The sequence below is a fragment of the Maniola hyperantus genome, chromosome 15 (genome assembly GCF_902806685.2).
Source record: "Maniola hyperantus chromosome 15, iAphHyp1.2, whole genome shotgun sequence".
Taxonomy (NCBI): Eukaryota; Metazoa; Arthropoda; class Insecta; order Lepidoptera; family Nymphalidae; genus Maniola; species Maniola hyperantus.
In genome coordinates, this window is record NC_048550.1 from 4,558,447 (window position 1) to 4,576,153 (window position 17,707).

The 17,707-nt window shown below is 35.3% G+C and overlaps 1 protein-coding gene and 1 non-coding gene across 2 annotated transcripts; one reads left to right on the top strand and one right to left on the bottom strand.

The window, feature by feature from the left end:
- Nucleotides 1-1,508: 1,508 nt before the first annotated feature.
- On the top strand, nt 1,509-13,575 carry LOC117989218 (ATP-dependent translocase ABCB1-like). Its single transcript, XM_034976554.2, has 22 exons — nt 1,509-2,015; nt 2,664-2,721; nt 2,829-3,107; nt 3,195-3,295; nt 3,686-3,857; nt 4,195-4,366; nt 4,976-5,106; nt 5,783-6,007; nt 6,500-6,625; nt 7,033-7,257; nt 7,484-7,654; nt 7,756-7,942; nt 8,024-8,103; nt 8,175-8,441; nt 8,526-8,687; nt 8,810-9,013; nt 9,087-9,328; nt 9,418-9,577; nt 9,669-9,863; nt 10,715-10,921; nt 11,892-12,038; nt 13,125-13,575. Exons 1-22 carry the CDS (start codon nt 1,924-1,926, stop codon nt 13,317-13,319), a joined length of 3,798 nt encoding a protein of 1,265 aa, XP_034832445.1. The 5' UTR covers nt 1,509-1,923; the 3' UTR covers nt 13,320-13,575.
- Nucleotides 12,769-12,841, bottom strand: TRNAL-CAA (transfer RNA leucine (anticodon CAA)). The gene has a single exon. It is a non-coding gene; the product is annotated as a tRNA-Leu (tRNA).
- Nucleotides 13,576-17,707: the final 4,132 nt, after the last annotated feature.

Below are 17,707 nucleotides of genomic sequence, written 5' to 3' on the forward strand. Positions count from 1 at the left end.
AAATATTTACTGACAAACTTGCTTTAGTTTTTCACCGCTCGGTCAGTCTGACATTTAACCACATTTTATCGTATGATCATTTAATAAAAATTTCATACCAACTAACTACCTGCAAAATTTTTAACATTAATTTACGTAATATCGATTTGTGTTACTAGCTGGGACATCATGCGATTAAACACCTTCAAACATTAATCTGAGTCATTGAAACAGAACATCTATACTGAACACAAAATTACCCGCAAAAATTTTATTTATTTAGTACCCACATCTTTATTTCTATAATACAATTAGTTTTAAAACAAATAAAATGACGACAGGTACTATGAAACTGTGTTACTACATTACACAGAGTATTAATAGGTCCATGATTACGCAATAAAACTTTCTAAGGCCTACCTGCCTGAAAAATTGTCTTGCAAAAAAGTTTTAATTCACTTTCACTTTTTTTTCATACCATATTTTCATATTAAGATTTCCAGATTTAGGGTATCCAATGTCCATTGTGGTACCTCTCGTGGACGTCAGTCATCACAACGCCTGTTGGAACATCTTTGATGGCTTTTCACAAAGCCATCCGAATTGGCCGGTATTTCTGAAACTTGTACAATTGCATTAGAAAAGGCACAATTCAGCCATATCGTATCCCACTTCTGATGCTAGATTAACCTCAGAAGTATAGAGACAATAGAGTCAGGAATCAACCTACTGAGAGTCTAAACCTTAGTTCGTTATCAATAAGCTAGGGCGTGGTTGTAGGTAGGAGACAAAATAAAAGATTGTATAAGGAAATAAACTGTTTTATTCAGGGAAAAACTCCCTCCAAATCAAAGTTTATCTTTACCATTACTTATTGCTTTATCATTAAATAATTTATTATTTCCTTTAAGAAAAATCTACCGCCAGTTCGTAAAAAGCATATTATCTACCGAGAGAAAGAACTGGCAAGAAAAAACTCGGTGGTGTCTATTTTGAAATACCAATTACACATTTGAACAATACATAAATCAACATACACAGTACAACAATAGAAATATAAAATCAACAATATTCGTACCTGTAGGTATGTCACAGCTTCTTCTTAAAAATAGGAAAATTAATGATGTCTACCGTCAAAGCAGAGCCATTTATAGCCCTTTGGCTACCCTTTCCATAAGTATAATGATACCATATAAAACTCAAATTCAATAGAGTCGACAATAGAGATTAAACTTTAGTTTTAAATTTATACACTTCAAAATTCCACATTATACTCTATTTAAATCTACAATTACTTTACTTCTAAAATATAATAAAATCAATTTCACCATGTAAGACCTTTGGATTAGCTGCTATATATTATCTGTTACGTCTGTAGTATTTTGTCTATCATTTTGACGTGCCTCTGTTTACAAATAAAATGTCAATGGTTTAGAATTAATTCTTAAGCAAAATCTAAAGAGTTTAGTAGCAATTTCAAGAAATAAATAGCAACTCTAACCATTTATCTTATACACGCGTGCGAATCAATAAAGCGGGATTAAATGTAATAATTTTAAAACTTAGTGAGATTTTGCTTCGTGATTTTTCACATGTTAAATGGTCCATCTCTAGTAGTCAATAAGAATTTATCCTCTGTGGTGTTTTCGTCGCCGCCAAGCGGTCGTATCAAAACAACGTGAAGTCCGTGAAGTAGAGAATTGTTCACTTTATTATAGGTAATCTAGTTAGCGTCATAGTGGATGGGTACGATTTGTGTGTCGTGATAGATTGTAGATATAGGAAAACAAAACTTAGCATTGAAATTGCAAGTAAACGTATATATATCTGGAGATACTTAAGTAGTATCGCCCACAGTCGTGTAATAAACTGTGTTGATAACATACCGCATTCTAACCTCACAATCTTAGAATAACTCACAAATTATTACCGAAATATCCAACCATGAATGAAGAGGAAAATATGAATGAAAATAATGATCATTTGATAGACGATACTGAGGCGTTATTAAGAAATGAAGTCAATGAAGTTAGAAAGTAAGTGATATTAGATAGGTATAATCTATTAATTATAAAAAATATTTTAAAGGAACCGACTTCAAACGCCACATACAACACTACATAATATAAAAATATTTTTGTTTTTAAGTAGGTATGTGCTTTGTGCTACTGCTAGCTAGAGTCTGGCCAATGAAGAAGAGACTGGAAAAACGCGGCAAATTTAAAAAATATCAGTATGGCAGCCCCAAAATAACCTTTAGAATACCTTATTTTCATTTCTGTTCTATCAAATTAGGTTATTCCAGGTATTTTATACCTACTTACTAATTTTGGGGCTGCCAATATGGCAATATCAATAGATATTTTTGAATTTGCCGCGCTTTTCTAGTATCTACTTTCGTTGGCCAGACTCTTATTTTGAAATCTGGCAAGAGTCTGGAGATTGGAGAGTTAACAGATATTCAACATAGAGTCTGGAGCACTCTGGAGAATATAGAATAGAGAAAAATAATTAACAATCGATTGTTTTTCGATTGTTCAATTGTTATTCGAACGAATTGCCCAATCGCTACGTACCTACTTATATAAATTCCAAAAAAAAATATTATGTTCAACTTATTCAAATAAGTTTCCAAAAAAATGTTGCTGTTTCACAATATTTCAATGTTGTAATGTACATTCCAGCAGCGCGTTAGAAACCGACGAAAATGAAGACGCACCAAGCATATCGTTCTTCACTTTAGTAAGTTGTTTATTTTCAAAAACACAATAAGCAAATGAAAAACATGACCAAGTAGTTACCTAAGTATATTTAGAAGAATAATTGTACAATTTCACCTCTACTTTCAGTTAAGATTTGCATCCGCAAAAGACAAACTATGCATGTTACTTGCGACAATTACTGCTTTGACTAGTGGATGCTCTACCGCTATTAATACATTATTGTTATCTGGATACATCCAAAGTATGGTGGACTTTGGTATATCGGTCAACGAAGGCACGCCAAAAGTAGATGTTTTTCTTCAAGCGTCAAAAACTTTTGCAATCTATAACAGTCTTGTTGGTGTTGCTCTAATAATTCTTACGTATATTGGAACAGTCCTCATGAACCTATCTGCATATAATCAGGTGAGCATACCTTTTTAATAAATATAATAATAACAGTTTTTAACGCTTTCGCAATTTTTGTTCCTAAACAATTTCTTAATTCAACAGGTATTTCTAATACGACAAGCATATTTAAAAGCAGCTTTACATCAGGACTTTGAATACTTTGACACTCACCAGATTGGAGATTTCGCAACGCAGATGTCCGAGTAAGTGTTCACAAATCAAAAAAACTTACAACTATGAAATAACAGTGGTTTTTTTTGGGTCATCAATCTAATAGCAGGTTATCAAAAATTAATATAATTTGTAAATGAAAATCATGAACATTACAATTTAGTTCTTGCATCTATTGGCACTCCGAGCACAATTACCTTTGGTATGGCGGCGACGACGCGACCTTCCCAGAATATAGACGTACCTACATAAGTTTTCACTTCAAAAAATGTGGTTAGTTATTTCCTATGCAATTTTCGGCTGTCTGTCCACGTTGTAACTGGTTATTAATGACCAGTTACGAAAAAACATAAAAGTATAAATCTTATTTCGTAGCTGGTTACGAAACATTGGTTGGACGGAACCTAATATTTACTTTTCAGTAATGTTGTCAAAATAGAAAATGGAATAGGAGAACAATTGGAAAGATTTATATTCTACACCGCTGAATTCTTGACTTGTTTTATGATGGCACTTATAAAAGGGTGGAAACTAGCTTTACTGTGCTTGATTACTTTCCCTGTGACAATGTGTCTCATTTGGAGTTCAGGCTGGGTAAGCTTGCAAACATTCATTAATTTCTGTAACAATAGCTCAACGGTTAAAGGAGGGGACTGAAAATCCGAGAGGTCGCCGGTTCAAACCCCACCCGTTGCACTATTGTCGTACCTACTCCAAGTCCTAGCACAAGCTTAACGCTTAGTTGGAGGGGAATATAAGTTATCAGATACACATACACAGAGAAAAATACATTATTTACCTACATAGTAAGAAAGTTTTCGTTATAAAATAAAATTCTTGTATGAAATATGGATGAGCATGACTGCTAAAAAGAGAGTTATAAAATATAACAAAGCTTAAATGATCAATAAATATATTATCTTATTGTTAGATCGCGACTAAATTATCAAAACAAGAAGCTGAATTATCAAACAAGGCAGGAGCAGTAGTTGAAGAAGTTTTTTCTGCTATTAGAACAGTTTACGCTTTTAGCGGGCAACGAACAGAGATAGATAGATATCAAAAACATTTATCTGAAGCCAGGAGTGTCAACATTAAAAAAGGTACATACACCAATAGCAAATTTTAGTTTCGAGATTTAAGGTGGCGCAGTACGCTCGACCGAACCTATTTGCTTTTCACTTGACATTGTATGAGAAAGGTGAGAGGCACGATGATTTTCACCGAAATCAAGGGTTTAGGAAAGTATTTTTGAGAAAAAGCTACTGAATTTATGTTTGCAAAGTAAAGTTATTTCAACTAATGAATAAATAAACTATGTCTAATGATAATTTTTTTTAGAATTTTCATATCCCTAATCTTATTTATTCACGCCAAAAGTTGTCATAAATTTAGTGTAAAAAAAGGAATCTTTTGAGGTTCGTAACTTTTAAATCAATATTTTTTTCAATGTTTTATATATCAATGAACCTAGATAAAGACGAGATAAATCGATATAATTCTTAGTTTTGTGCGTACAATATCGAATATTGTAGTATTTTCCCTCCTACGTTTGTATGAAGAAAGCACTGAAGTGAGTCCCCTTAAGAGACTAGCGTACTTTAAGAATTAGATCATCCACGGCTGCATTCGGCTGGAATTTCTAAAAATCGTAAAAATCGTTTCTTAGTGTACATCAACTACCTATAATAATAATTGTATATCTTTTCCAGGATTATTGGAAGCAATGTCTATGGGTCTGCTAGATGTCTGCATATACGGCTCTTATGGCCTGTCCTTCTGGTTTGGGTACAAACTTATGCTAGATGAACCTAAAATATATAACGTCGACACGATGGTCGCAGTAAGTAACCTAGACATACCTTACTACAGTAAGCCTATAATCCCTTTGGCGAAATAACACCATTTTTTTAGCACTTTTATTTACATAACGAAATTATTAAACTGGTGGAGTTTCGACACGCTAGTCCGGAAATCTTTAAAGTTTTTTTAGTATTGATAATAATAATTATTAAGAAGGTACATGATCGTTTTTGTTTAATTTGTAAAGAAACAAATCCTTGATTTTTTTGTAAACCTAAACAATCTCTCTCTCTCTTACTCTCTGTAAATCTATTAACAATAAAGTTGTTTTAAATTAAATTAAATTAAATCAATGGCTCAAAAATACTCCTATTTTGCCGTAAGGTAAGGGATGATTTATGCTATAGTTAGACCGTGCCAGGCCCGAGCCGTGCCGTGCCGCGTCCGAGGCACCAGATTGGGAATTTGTATGAGGACACATCAGACCGTGCCGTGTCAGAGTCATCCGACCCTCGTCGGTGGTTCGTTTCTTCATACAAAATTGCAATCCGTGAATTGTCCGCGCGTCGGACGTGGCACGGCTCGCGCCCGGCACGGTCTAGCATAAATCATACCTACGGCGTCATTTTATCTGCCCTACAATCTATATAACAGATCGTGACAGACTACTAGTCACTTAGTTTAACAGAAAATAATGATAATGTACAATATTTTAGGTTTTTTTCGGAATAATGTTGGCATCTGTAAACTTTGAGTCGTCATCTTCACTAATGGATACATTCGGAACAGCAACAGGCGCAGGGGCACAGATATTCAAACTAATCGATAACATTCCAAAGATCAACCCCGAACTGGATCGAGGTGTTGAATTCGGTGCTACGGAGGGATATATCGCTTTGAACAACGTCGTTTTTCATTACCCCTCCAGGCCTGATGTGCCGGTAAGTTCATTAGAATATAATTAAGTACATGTACAAAAAATACAATGGATTCAACTGCTACTAAATCTAAATTATAATACTCCTACCCTACATAATAATAATTTGAATTAAAATCGATCGTATTCAAGTCAAAATCCTTACTTCTGGAAATTAAGAAAAACTATTTTAGCATTTAAACTACCGTGAGTGATTTCCATTCTAAATAATATCTGTCCCGGCTGTACTCACGTGTGTAGTCGACGTTAGCCCGACTAGTTTCGAACCCATACGGGGTCCTTTTTCAAGGGAGTCCGTTCGCGCACGTGCCGCGGTTTTGACTCCCTTGAAAAAGGACCCCGTATGGGTTCGAAACTAGTCGGGCTAACGTCGACTACACACGTGAGTACAGCCGGGACAGATATTATTAAGAAAAACTCTTGAATAATAGCCCCGGGAATACAAAGTCCAAAGTTCTTCAGTGAATCACTCTACATGAATTGTAATATAAAACAGGTCCTTAAAGGAGTAAGTCTAAATGTGCAACGAGGTCAATCTGTAGCTATAGTGGGACATTCAGGTTGCGGCAAGTCCACTATCATTCAGCTAATATCCAGATTTTACGATGTCATTGATGGGAGCGTGAGTATCAAATTTTTTATCAAGTGAGTGTAAATTCTTCACATCCGCCATTTATAATCGCTGCTCTGCTAACACATCCAAATTCAAAGTGGATCATTTCTCAATTTTTTAGAAATACAGTTTTTATTTTATATCTTACTAGCTTATGCTCGCGACTTCGTCCGCGTGGTCTACACGAATTTAAACACCTATTTTAACCCCTCAGGGGTTGAATTTTCAAAACTCCTTAGCGATGAATTTCTTAGCAGATGTCATAATAGCTATCTGCATGCTTTTCAGCCCAATTCGTCGAGTAGCTTGAGCTGTGCGTTAATATATAGGTATAGATGAAAATGAATATACTATTTCTTATCTGTTACACCTTTTTGACAATTCCGGTTTCGTTAAATAATTCTTAATTTTACCAGGTCACCATAGATGGAATTGACATTCGTGACTATTCAGTGAAATGGATACGTACTCAAATCGGTCTTGTGGCACAGGAACCAGTGCTATTTAACACAACGGTCCGGGAAAACATTCGATATGGACGTGAAAATCTTTGGTCTGGACGTGAAGATGCAACTGACTACGACGTCGAAGAAAGTGCGAAACTAGCCAACGCACATGAATTTATCAGAAAACTTCCATCGGTATTTTTTCCTACTTTTTTCTGACAGGATAAAATGAAGTCTATAAAATCTTTTTGTCAAAACATTCAAAACTGAGGTTGATAAAGTAGAATATTGTACGTAGGACACCTTTGAAACTTACTGTCGAATAAGAAAGTAATATTTTAATATTAGACTATCACCATTGGATCTATTGTCAATATCAAGCATCTACCACTGTTCTGTATCTAAAGTTTCTTTTTTATAGGGTTATGATACATTAGTAGGCGAACGGGGTGCTTCACTTTCTGGAGGACAAAAGCAACGCATTGCAATCGCTCGTGCGATTATTCGCAACCCGGGTATTCTCCTATTGGACGAAGCTACGAGTGCTCTTGATGCATCTTCTGAAGCAAAGGTTCAAAAAGCACTAGACAAGGTAAGATAAAAAATATAAAATGCTTTGTTTAGTTTATTTTATAGATTTTAATTTTTAAATTTTTTTATGTTACGCACTACTTTATCATTGAATCATTTTAGGCCAGAGAAGGCCGCACTACAATAATCATTGCCCATAGGCTTTCAACAATTAGAAATGTTGATAAGATTTACGTTCTCAAAGAAGGAAGTATAGTAGAAAGTGGAAGCCATGACGAGCTGATGGATAAAAGACGCCATTATTATGATATGGTTATATTGCAATCAACTCCAGAATCTTCTGAAACAGGTTTGCCCAACAGCAAAAAATATATTTTTTATGATTATGACAACTTAATAAGTAATTATTCAATGTTTCCTAAAATTACAGCTACCGCAGGTGATTTCAAACGAACTGTATCATTGGAGCAAGACAAAGATGAAGACGAAGATTTTAACGTAACAGTAGAGGTACTTCAACTTTTACAGAAATCTGTGAATGTCGAAATGTTGAACCATTTAATCCAAATAATCTGTTTCAGGAGGAGAAGCTAAATCGAGAAGAAATAGTTACGGCACCATTTACTCAAGTGATTAAACTTAATGCGCCTGAATGGAAGTCTATAACTACGGCTAGTTTTTGTTCAGTCATTATGGGTCTCTCATCTCCACTTTTTGCTTTAATTATTGGCGACTTTATTGGTATACTTTCTAATCCTGATACAAATGCAGTTAAAGCGCAAGTACGAATTCATGCACTGATATTTTTAGGTCTCGGAATAATAACTGGACTTGCAACCTTAGTTACGGTGAGTAATTTGGAATTTCTAGTTATGTAAATAATTTCTTTTAAATGAACATATAATTTTCTTTATTAATTTTAAATATTTTAGGGATTCCTGTTTTCAGTAGCTGGTGAACATCTGACGGCAAGGTTAAGAAAGTTGATGTTTGAAAAATTGCTTCAACAAGAAATTGGTTATTTTGATGACAAAAATAATTCAACTGGATCTCTGTGTGCACGTTTATCAGGTGAAGCCGCTTCTGTGCATGCGGTAATATATCATTATATGTCAGTAATACGCGCCAGATATCCTATAACATCAATATTACCATGGCATGATTATTTTATTATATTTTAATTATTTGTTGCAAATGTAATTTTTGTTTCTAACAGGCCACAGGTCAAAGAATAAGCACAATATTAGAATCAGTTGGTACTTTATCATTCGCTACTGCAGTTGCTGTTTATTACGAATGGCGCTTAGGGCTACTTGCCTTATCATTCGTGCCACCTATTTTTGCCTTTATTTATGCAGAAGCTAAAATGGTGACCGAAGAATCTACGGGAATAGCGAAAGCTATGGAATCTAGTTCGAAGGTACCAAAACACATATTTAATTTGCAAAAAAATGTATCCAATAGACGAGACAATAAATAACAAAGTATTTCAGATCGCAGTAGAAGCTGTAGCGAATCTACGCACAGTTGCATCTCTAGGCAGAGAAGCATTTTTTGTTGAAGAGTATGCTCGTCAACTAAGACCAGCGCTTTATATTGCTAAACGAGCAACTCATTTGCGGGGACTCGCATTTGGATTATCAAGAGGAATTTTTAACTTCGTATATTCTGCTACGTTATATTATGGAGGATATTTAATGGTATACCATAACGTTAGCTATGGCGTAGTAATTAAGTAGGTATTTTTCAAAATATTTTTACAACGTAGGTACTACGGTGTTGTAAAATTATTTTGCGGTTAGTATTCTTGACATTTAATTATAGAACATCTGAGACGCTTATTATGGGCTCCACATCTGCAGCGGCTGCCTTTGCCTACGCTCCTGATTTCCACAAAGGATTAAGTGCCGCGGGACGTATTATACAACTCCTAAATCGAAAATCTAAAATAACAGATCCGGAACTGCCTGCAACTGAAGATTTTGTAAGTACCTATAAATAACAGTCTGAATGTATAAAATAAAGAATTTTGTCCTTAATCGATGACTGATGTACAGAAATATCTCACATTTCAGAGAGGATCCGGGAATGCAAGCTTACGAAGCGTATTGTTCAAATATCCAACACGACCATCAGTGAAAGTTCTTGAAAACTTCAATTTAGAAATAGAGAGAGGCAAAACCATAGCATTGGTGGGCCCCAGTGGTTGTGGGAAGAGTACTATTATACAACTCCTCGAACGATACTATGATCCCGATGAAGGAATAGTGGTAAGTATGCATAGTTCGCTCTTCAAGTCTAAAATATTCTTCAAAATTATGTATTTATTTATAAACAGTCGGTTTTTCTCGGAAAGAATTTCTAAAAATAATTTCTTACGGGGGACTGGATGATGAATCTAGTAGGTATTATTATAAACTAGATGATGCCCGCAACTTCATCCGCGTGGATTTAAAAATCCCGTGGGAACTCTTTGATTTTCCGGGATAAAAAGTACCCTATGTCCTTCCCCGGAATGCAAGCTATCTCTTTCACTGCACCAAATTTCGTCAAAATCGGTTGAACGGATGGGCCGTGAAAGGCTAGCCGACAGACACACTTTCACATTTATTATATTAGTATGGATTAGTAAAGTATGGATGACAGTGCGTCTGTCTGCTAGCTTTTCAAGGCTTATCCGTTTAATCGATTTTGACGAAATGTGGAATAGAGCTCACATCCCGGAGACGGTCATAGGCTACTTTATGTCCCGGAAAATCAAAGAGTTTCCACGGGATTTTGCAAACCTATGGGTAACTTACCTATATTAACTTGGATATTATCGATTTGGTTCCGAGATAAGTTTGTATCCTGAAGCCGGAAAATCGAAGAGTTTCCACGGGATTTAAAATGAAAAGAACTTTCAACTTTCAAAAAAGAACTATCAAAGCGGGCGCATCATGTAATTTACTGTTTACTACATAAAAAATCCTACATACAAATTTTCCAGTTTCTAGACCAAGCAAGCTGTTTGAGAAATATAGTCCAATCTAAGGTGCGAGAGCTGTATTTTGGCATGTCACTGTAGTCAGTCAGTTTTTTTTCTTTTAGGCACTACTTAAAAAGATTTTATTATTTTTAGGCACAAAACAATATCCCACTGCCAATGCTGAGGTTGGCTGATGCAAGACAAACTATAGGATTTGTACAGCAAGAACCAGTCTTGTTCGATAGAACTATTGCTGAAAACATAGCATATGGAGACAACGCCAGGCCAATCAGCATGGAAGAAATTATTGATGTCGCCAAGCAAGCTAATATTCACGAATTCATCACTTCCTTACCTTTGGTAGGTATTGAGCTCCATAGGGCCTTTATAATACTACTAGCTTATGCTCGCAACTTCGTCCGCGTGGACTACACAAATGTCAAAACCCTATTTCACCCCCTTAGGGGTTGAATTTTCAAAAACCCTTTCTTAGCGGATGCCTACGCTATAATAGCTATCTGCATGCCAAATTTCAGCCCGATCCGTCCAGGAATTTGAGCTGTCCGTTGATAGTCAGTCAGTCAGTCAGTCAGTCACCTTTTCCTTTTATATATTTAAGATTTTTTTTTTTTTTTTTTTATTTTTTTTTTTTTAAAAGAATATTAGCCATGTTAAATGACTAATATTCCCCTTTCCTCTCCAATTAAGCGTCAGGCTTGTGCTAGGAGTAGGTACGACAATAGTGCAACGGGCGGGGTTTGAACCATCGACCTTTCGGTTTTCAGTCCACTCCTATACCGGTTGAGCTATTGAGGCTCTAAGAGGATCCGTCCAGGAATTTGAGCTGTCCGTTGATAGTCAGTCAGTCAGTCAGTCAGTCACCTTTTCCTTTTATATATTTAAGATTAGACTACTACTATATAATTGCAACTATTATATTCGTCCATTTGTCACCGCTGCTTATTTAAATAATAATACCTACTTGAAATTTGGAAAAGTTTAAAAGAATGCTTGTTCAAACTTATTGCAACTCAAAAAATATTTAGGAGGGGAAAGGGCTGATAACGTCCCCTTATTTGCGAAGTTGGCAAAGCTAAAAATCTGTAAATATTACAGGAAAAATAAATCGTAGACTCCAGGATTCTAGTAAGCAGTTTTTAGAAATAAGCAATAAACTTTTACCAACATACTTACATTTGCGGTTCCAAATAAGGGTTTATTTTTGAGACGGTAGGTACATTAATTTAATCAAAGAACTATTTAAGATTTTTCCAAGTTTTGGAACTCGGTGGGCGCGTCTGACTCTCACTTGCCAGTTTTTTTATTACAGGGATATGAAACTAACGTCGGAATAAAAAGCACACAACTATCTGGAGGTCAAAAGCAAAGAATTGCAATTGCCCGCGCTTTGATACGGCGACCTAAAATACTACTTCTCGATGAGGCTACGAGTGCATTAGATACAGAAAGTGAAAAGGTGAATAATTTGTGATTTACATTTTTTACAGCTCTTTTTTTGCTATTTTTTTACTGTTAAAAATCATACCCATATTATAAATGCGAAAGCGTGTCTTGTTGTCTTTAAATCACGTCGCAACGGATGTGGCCGGACGGACGTGGTTTTTTTATATGAGATTTTATGGAGGCCTGGAGAGTGACGTAGGCTACATTTTGCCGGAAAATCAAAGAGTTTCTACGCGATTAATAAAAACTTAAATCCACGAGACGACATCAGCAAGAGATACATTAAAGCTAAATTACATAAAAGCCTTCTCTAATTACTGGACAAATTATTGTTCTTTATTGAACGACAAAATGAATTTCAATGACTATAGATGGATTTAAAAAGATTATTAGCCATGTTAATAAATTATTATTAACACTAGTTGAATCATTTCGTTTCCATTGTGTCACTCATTTTGTAATGACAGAAGTTTGCAATAATTACAAATCACAAATAACGTACAGTTCTTGCAATTCACGAAGGCGAGCGAACTACACTTGAGGTTACGTCATTTACATGGCCATTGCGTAAGTGTGCGTGCATGTGGACTAATCAGTCGCGAGCAAGCGCTCGCAAACGCACACATTTAGTGTAGGTACCTTACTTATAACGATACGACTTAAACACAAGCATGAGCCACATCGCCCTCGTGAAATGCAAGAACTATAACATCTAAATAATTTTAAATACATATCAAAAATTGCGTAACCGGCAGGAATCGAACCTGCATCTTCTGGGTTTGCGCCCGATGCCTTGACCACTCGGCCACGGATTACCAATTTCGTCACTGGTAGTAAGCGAGACCGTGGCCGAGTGGTCAAGGCATCGGGCGCGAACCTAGAAATGCAGGTTCGATTCTTGCCGGTTACGCAATTTTTGATATGTATCTATTTAAAATTATTTAGTAATTTCCTTGAAGTGTAGGTAAACACTAAAAAATTATAAAAAAAAGTATAACATCCTATTGACAGACGAATTGAGCGAAACTAGTATGTATACCTACGTCTAATCACATAATATATGTATTATTATATTTATATTGTAATTTTTTATTTGTAGGTGGTCCAAGAAGCACTGGACGCGGCGAAGGCGGGCCGCACGTGCGTGATGATCGCGCACCGTCTGAGCACGGTGCGCGACGCAGACGCGATCTGCGTGCTCAGCAACGGACGCGTGGCGGAGCGCGGCACGCACGCGCAACTCATGAAATTAAAAGGACTCTACTACAACCTGAATAGACGAGGATACACGTGACTTTACCTAAGTAGATAAATAAAATAACCAGTATTAAAGCAACTTTGTATACTAAGAAAATAATAATTAAGTTAATTTAAAAATTATGTTTTTTTTAATTAAGTGTACCTACTACCTACCTAGTAGAACCTTATAGCTTTCTAAGAATTCTGTTACAGTCTAAATCTACTTATTTTCTGACAACCGGCCTAGCTACGGCCTTGATTTTTAACCTTAGATTTCAGTTGTACGCATTCTACACAAGTAATGAATGAATCTTCTTCAGATTTATAAACAAGATCTATTAATAGATACGGCGAACGAGCAACTTCTGTACAATCCGCTTCTGAATTCACTCCGCTAAATACAATTATTGCCAATAAAACTAGCAACTTGTTTAAATTAATAGTAATAAAATGTGTGGTAGTTCATGATATATTTCAAGCAGCTTTGAATATAATTGTCCCAGTATTACTGCCTACTAACAAGTGCACGTGTCAGTGAGTAAAACTTGAAAGTGTTTTATTCATATGTAATCTTTGTTAGATCGTTGTGGGAGTAAAATAGGATTTTAGTTATGTACCTACTGAAAATGTTATTCATTAAAATACCTGTTGATAATAAGTGAATCATACGTGAAAATTGGATGTGCTTAGAATGTCTACGACGAAATATGAAGTTAGACCGTACGTACCTATATCAGATAAAGGTTTTAATCGTTTATCAATCGTAGCTATAGGAATTCGACAAGATATCATAAAATTGCCGTTATTTAATACTAGTTGACCCGCTCCGGCTTCGGGTGGGCTTTCCTATTTTATAGATTGAAAATATGCCTAAATGTGTTATTTAATAAGCATTTCCCGTGAAATATTCCGACGAGCAATTTAATATGGATTTTAATAAAAATCCATATTAAATTGCACCGAGTTTAGGAATTTACCATTTTTTTATTGTTATGTTGAATGGTTAAAAGTCTAATTTTTACTAGGTAAGCTATTAAAACTAATCGCTATCGATTTGAGTAGTTCCTCCAGCTCCGAAATTATAATTGATATAATCTTCACAAAATTTACATGCCACTTAGGTGACCTAGGAACTTGATAATACAATTTTTGTAAAATAAAAATAATAGTCAAAATCAGATAAGATTTAATGGAGTTACGGAGTAACATCGACGAATATTATCAATCCCTATCCCGAACCATCCCTATCATATTTCGGGATAAAAACTATCCTTTATCAAGCTGGAGTGTTATCTATAAACATGCCAAACTTCGTTCAAATCAGTTCAGAAGTTTCAGCGTGAAGCGTGCACAGACAGACAGACATATTTTCCTCCACTTGAAATTTTCAAAAGTACATAAATCGTCCAGTTACAGTTTTATTGTCAGATATTGCTCATAACATTATGTGTGCGAATTTGAAATAAAGATTTAAAAGGATTCTATGTTCTTACTACTGAAAGTGTAGGTATATTTTATTTGAAGTACGTAGCAAAACATATTGTACATCAACCTTTAGAAGGAGATAGGTATGAGTGACAGAGACAACGCTCTAAAGGTCAATGTAAAATATTCCTTGCCAGCTACTGTAGATATGTACTGTGACGTTGTAAATTTTGAACTACTAACTAGCGTTTCGCTTTTAATAAAAATCAATTTTGTTCAAAGTATGTTGGTGCCACCTAGCATCAAGGTGCAGAACTACGCGTGGGTCGATGTTCAGAGTTCATTCGAGCCACAATAGATGGCGTTTGCTTCGTTGTCAATTGTCGTAAAAATAAAACAAAATAATTAAATAAAACCATAATATCATTTGTTTATTGTTAAGTCATTAACAAAACGGTTCTTATAATATATCCTTAGGTTCCGCAAATATTCAAAAATGAATTGGCTTCATGATCAAACTAAATGAGAGCGGCCAGACTCGGGTTGCGTCTGGCAACACCGATTGGTGAGATTTAGAATTTTTCTGGAGTCAACATGTGAAGACGAATTTTTTCGTTCCAGGAAAATCTCACTCCTTTTCGCCCATGGCTTCGCCTGGGAAAATACAATAGTTATAAATTTAGTCATCCTAACGTATTTCAATGTTTCATCAATTATGGGTTTCCGTTTGCGTTTCCGTTTTTAGTTTTCGGTTTTCGTATTTCGCTTTCGTTTTCCGTATTTATTTCTTTTGCACATTCACGTTGGCAACTTAATTTCTATGGATAAGACTTGGTGAAAATCTTTGTAATGAAACATTTCGGTTGTGAAGAATCAAGTTAAATCGAGTTTTGGGAGCTTGGCCGATGCCGTCCAGCTACCTTGCAGTCTTCGCACCTACAAGTAAGCAAATGTTTGTATCCTGGAACAGTTTAGTGAACCTTCTTAGTGTATGTGTACAGTAAGAACCCTGTCTTTACTACTGAGCTTTTATTTTGAAACAATTTTATGAATTTTACTGTGTCATTGTCTATTCCATGCCAATGGCATCTTAAATTTAAAACATAGATTTTATGTACTATCTACCTAAGGCATTCTAATGTATCTAAATTAAGTCTTGGCATTAAGCTAGAATAACTAAGCATTATTAGCCATCACTATGTATTAAGCGACCCCGGTAAAAGTTACATTAAAAACAATTTTGCCTAACATCTAGCAAATTTCATTTATAACACCTCATATACATTACAAGGGAGTCGACGGCTAGCTTCTATTCTTTACTAGGTAGATAGATCAAGTAAGTAAAATTTTTTTTTTTTCCTCTAATCTTTGTAAGGTGGTAGATTATTCCGTATCCGGGTATATTTCTATTCCGCCCAATTTACCACCCTTACAAATGGCGCCCGAACGTTTTTTTATATAGTTATTTCAGTATATTTTGAGAAATTTTGTGAATTTTATGAAATGTACTCCGCTGATTGTACAATTTTCTAAGTGGTGACACATTGCAAAGAGCTCTAAGCTGTTTTTTTTTTATGGTTAACTAACTAAATAATAACTAATAGTTAGAAATTTTGTCTGATAGGTTAAGTAATTTTCTGAGTATAGTCCAACATTGGTTTTTTCTTATTTAATTAACACATTATAAATGGTGCTTATGCCGTTCAATTATGTTATTTGACTTACCTTGGAGGTGTATAAGTGAATGTTTGCCTTCAGTTTAGTAATAAACATTGCTTAACTGAGTTGTTGTTGGGTATTGCTTTCAATAGTAAGTACATCTTATGTTTGAAAATTCCGGTAACTTAGTATAATTAAAGTTTTGAAACGCTATGTGCTGTTAACTAGTTACACACATACATTTATAAATACTAAGAGTTACAACTTGTGAAACTAAATATATAAACTATATTCAGAGATTACATTAAGTTCAAGTATGAAGTTATGAACAATTTTTTTTTCAGTGACTTGATACTTCATTATTTTGTTGAAATTTTGTTTAGAGCTGTGTTAAGGTTATGATAAAAGCTACTTCACACACAAACATGTTAAGTTTAATTGAATGCTGGTAGTTTAAAGTGACATTTAGAAACAGATTTTGTTGTATTTTAGGTTATGTGTTAAAAGTGTAAAGTAACAGTCATCAAACCATTGCACAATCTCTTTGTTTTTTTTTGAAAGATAATATGCTAGTCAGAGTTCATTGCAACTTTGCTGCCTGTTTACTTTTGTAATTGTAAAGGTTGTAACACACTGTGTACTCATACAGGATCTGAATTCCGTAATCTCATTAAGCGTTATAATATTCCGAAATTACACTACACACCACTGTACACTCCGCAAGTTAACCTTGTTGAGAGGTACAATAAGGTTGTTATGACTGCTGTAGCCGCTTTTGTGAAAGATAACCACAGGTCCTGGGACGAAAACCTGTACAAGGTCCAGTTCGCCATAAACAGTGCGGTTAATGAAACCACTGGATTCTCCCCGTTCTTCCTTGTCCACGCTAGAGAACCGGTCTTAAATGGTTCCTTCTATAAGGACACGGATAAGGAGTACGAGGCCGGAATTCCAAGGGAGGAATACGCAGGAAAGTTTGGAACTTTGGAGGACATATTTGGTCAGGTTAGGAGAAATTTGTTTCAGGCTCATGCAGAGTATGCAACGCATTACAACTTAAGGCGTAGGTCTGCAAGCTATTCTGTTGGGGATATAGTGTGGAAAAAGACCTATCCACAAAGCGACGCTACAAATTTTTTCACAGCTAAGCTGGCACCTAAGTATGAAAAGTGCAGGGTTGTCAAGGTTTTGTCACCTTTGGTTTACGAACTAGTTAGAGTAGCTGACAACCACCCAATAGGCACTTGGCATATTAAGGATATTAAGAAGTAGATATTTGCCATTACTTAGTTTGGTCTAAACTGTTTGAATATTTAAGTTATCAATATTCAATTAGGAATTTGTATGAGTGTAGTGATG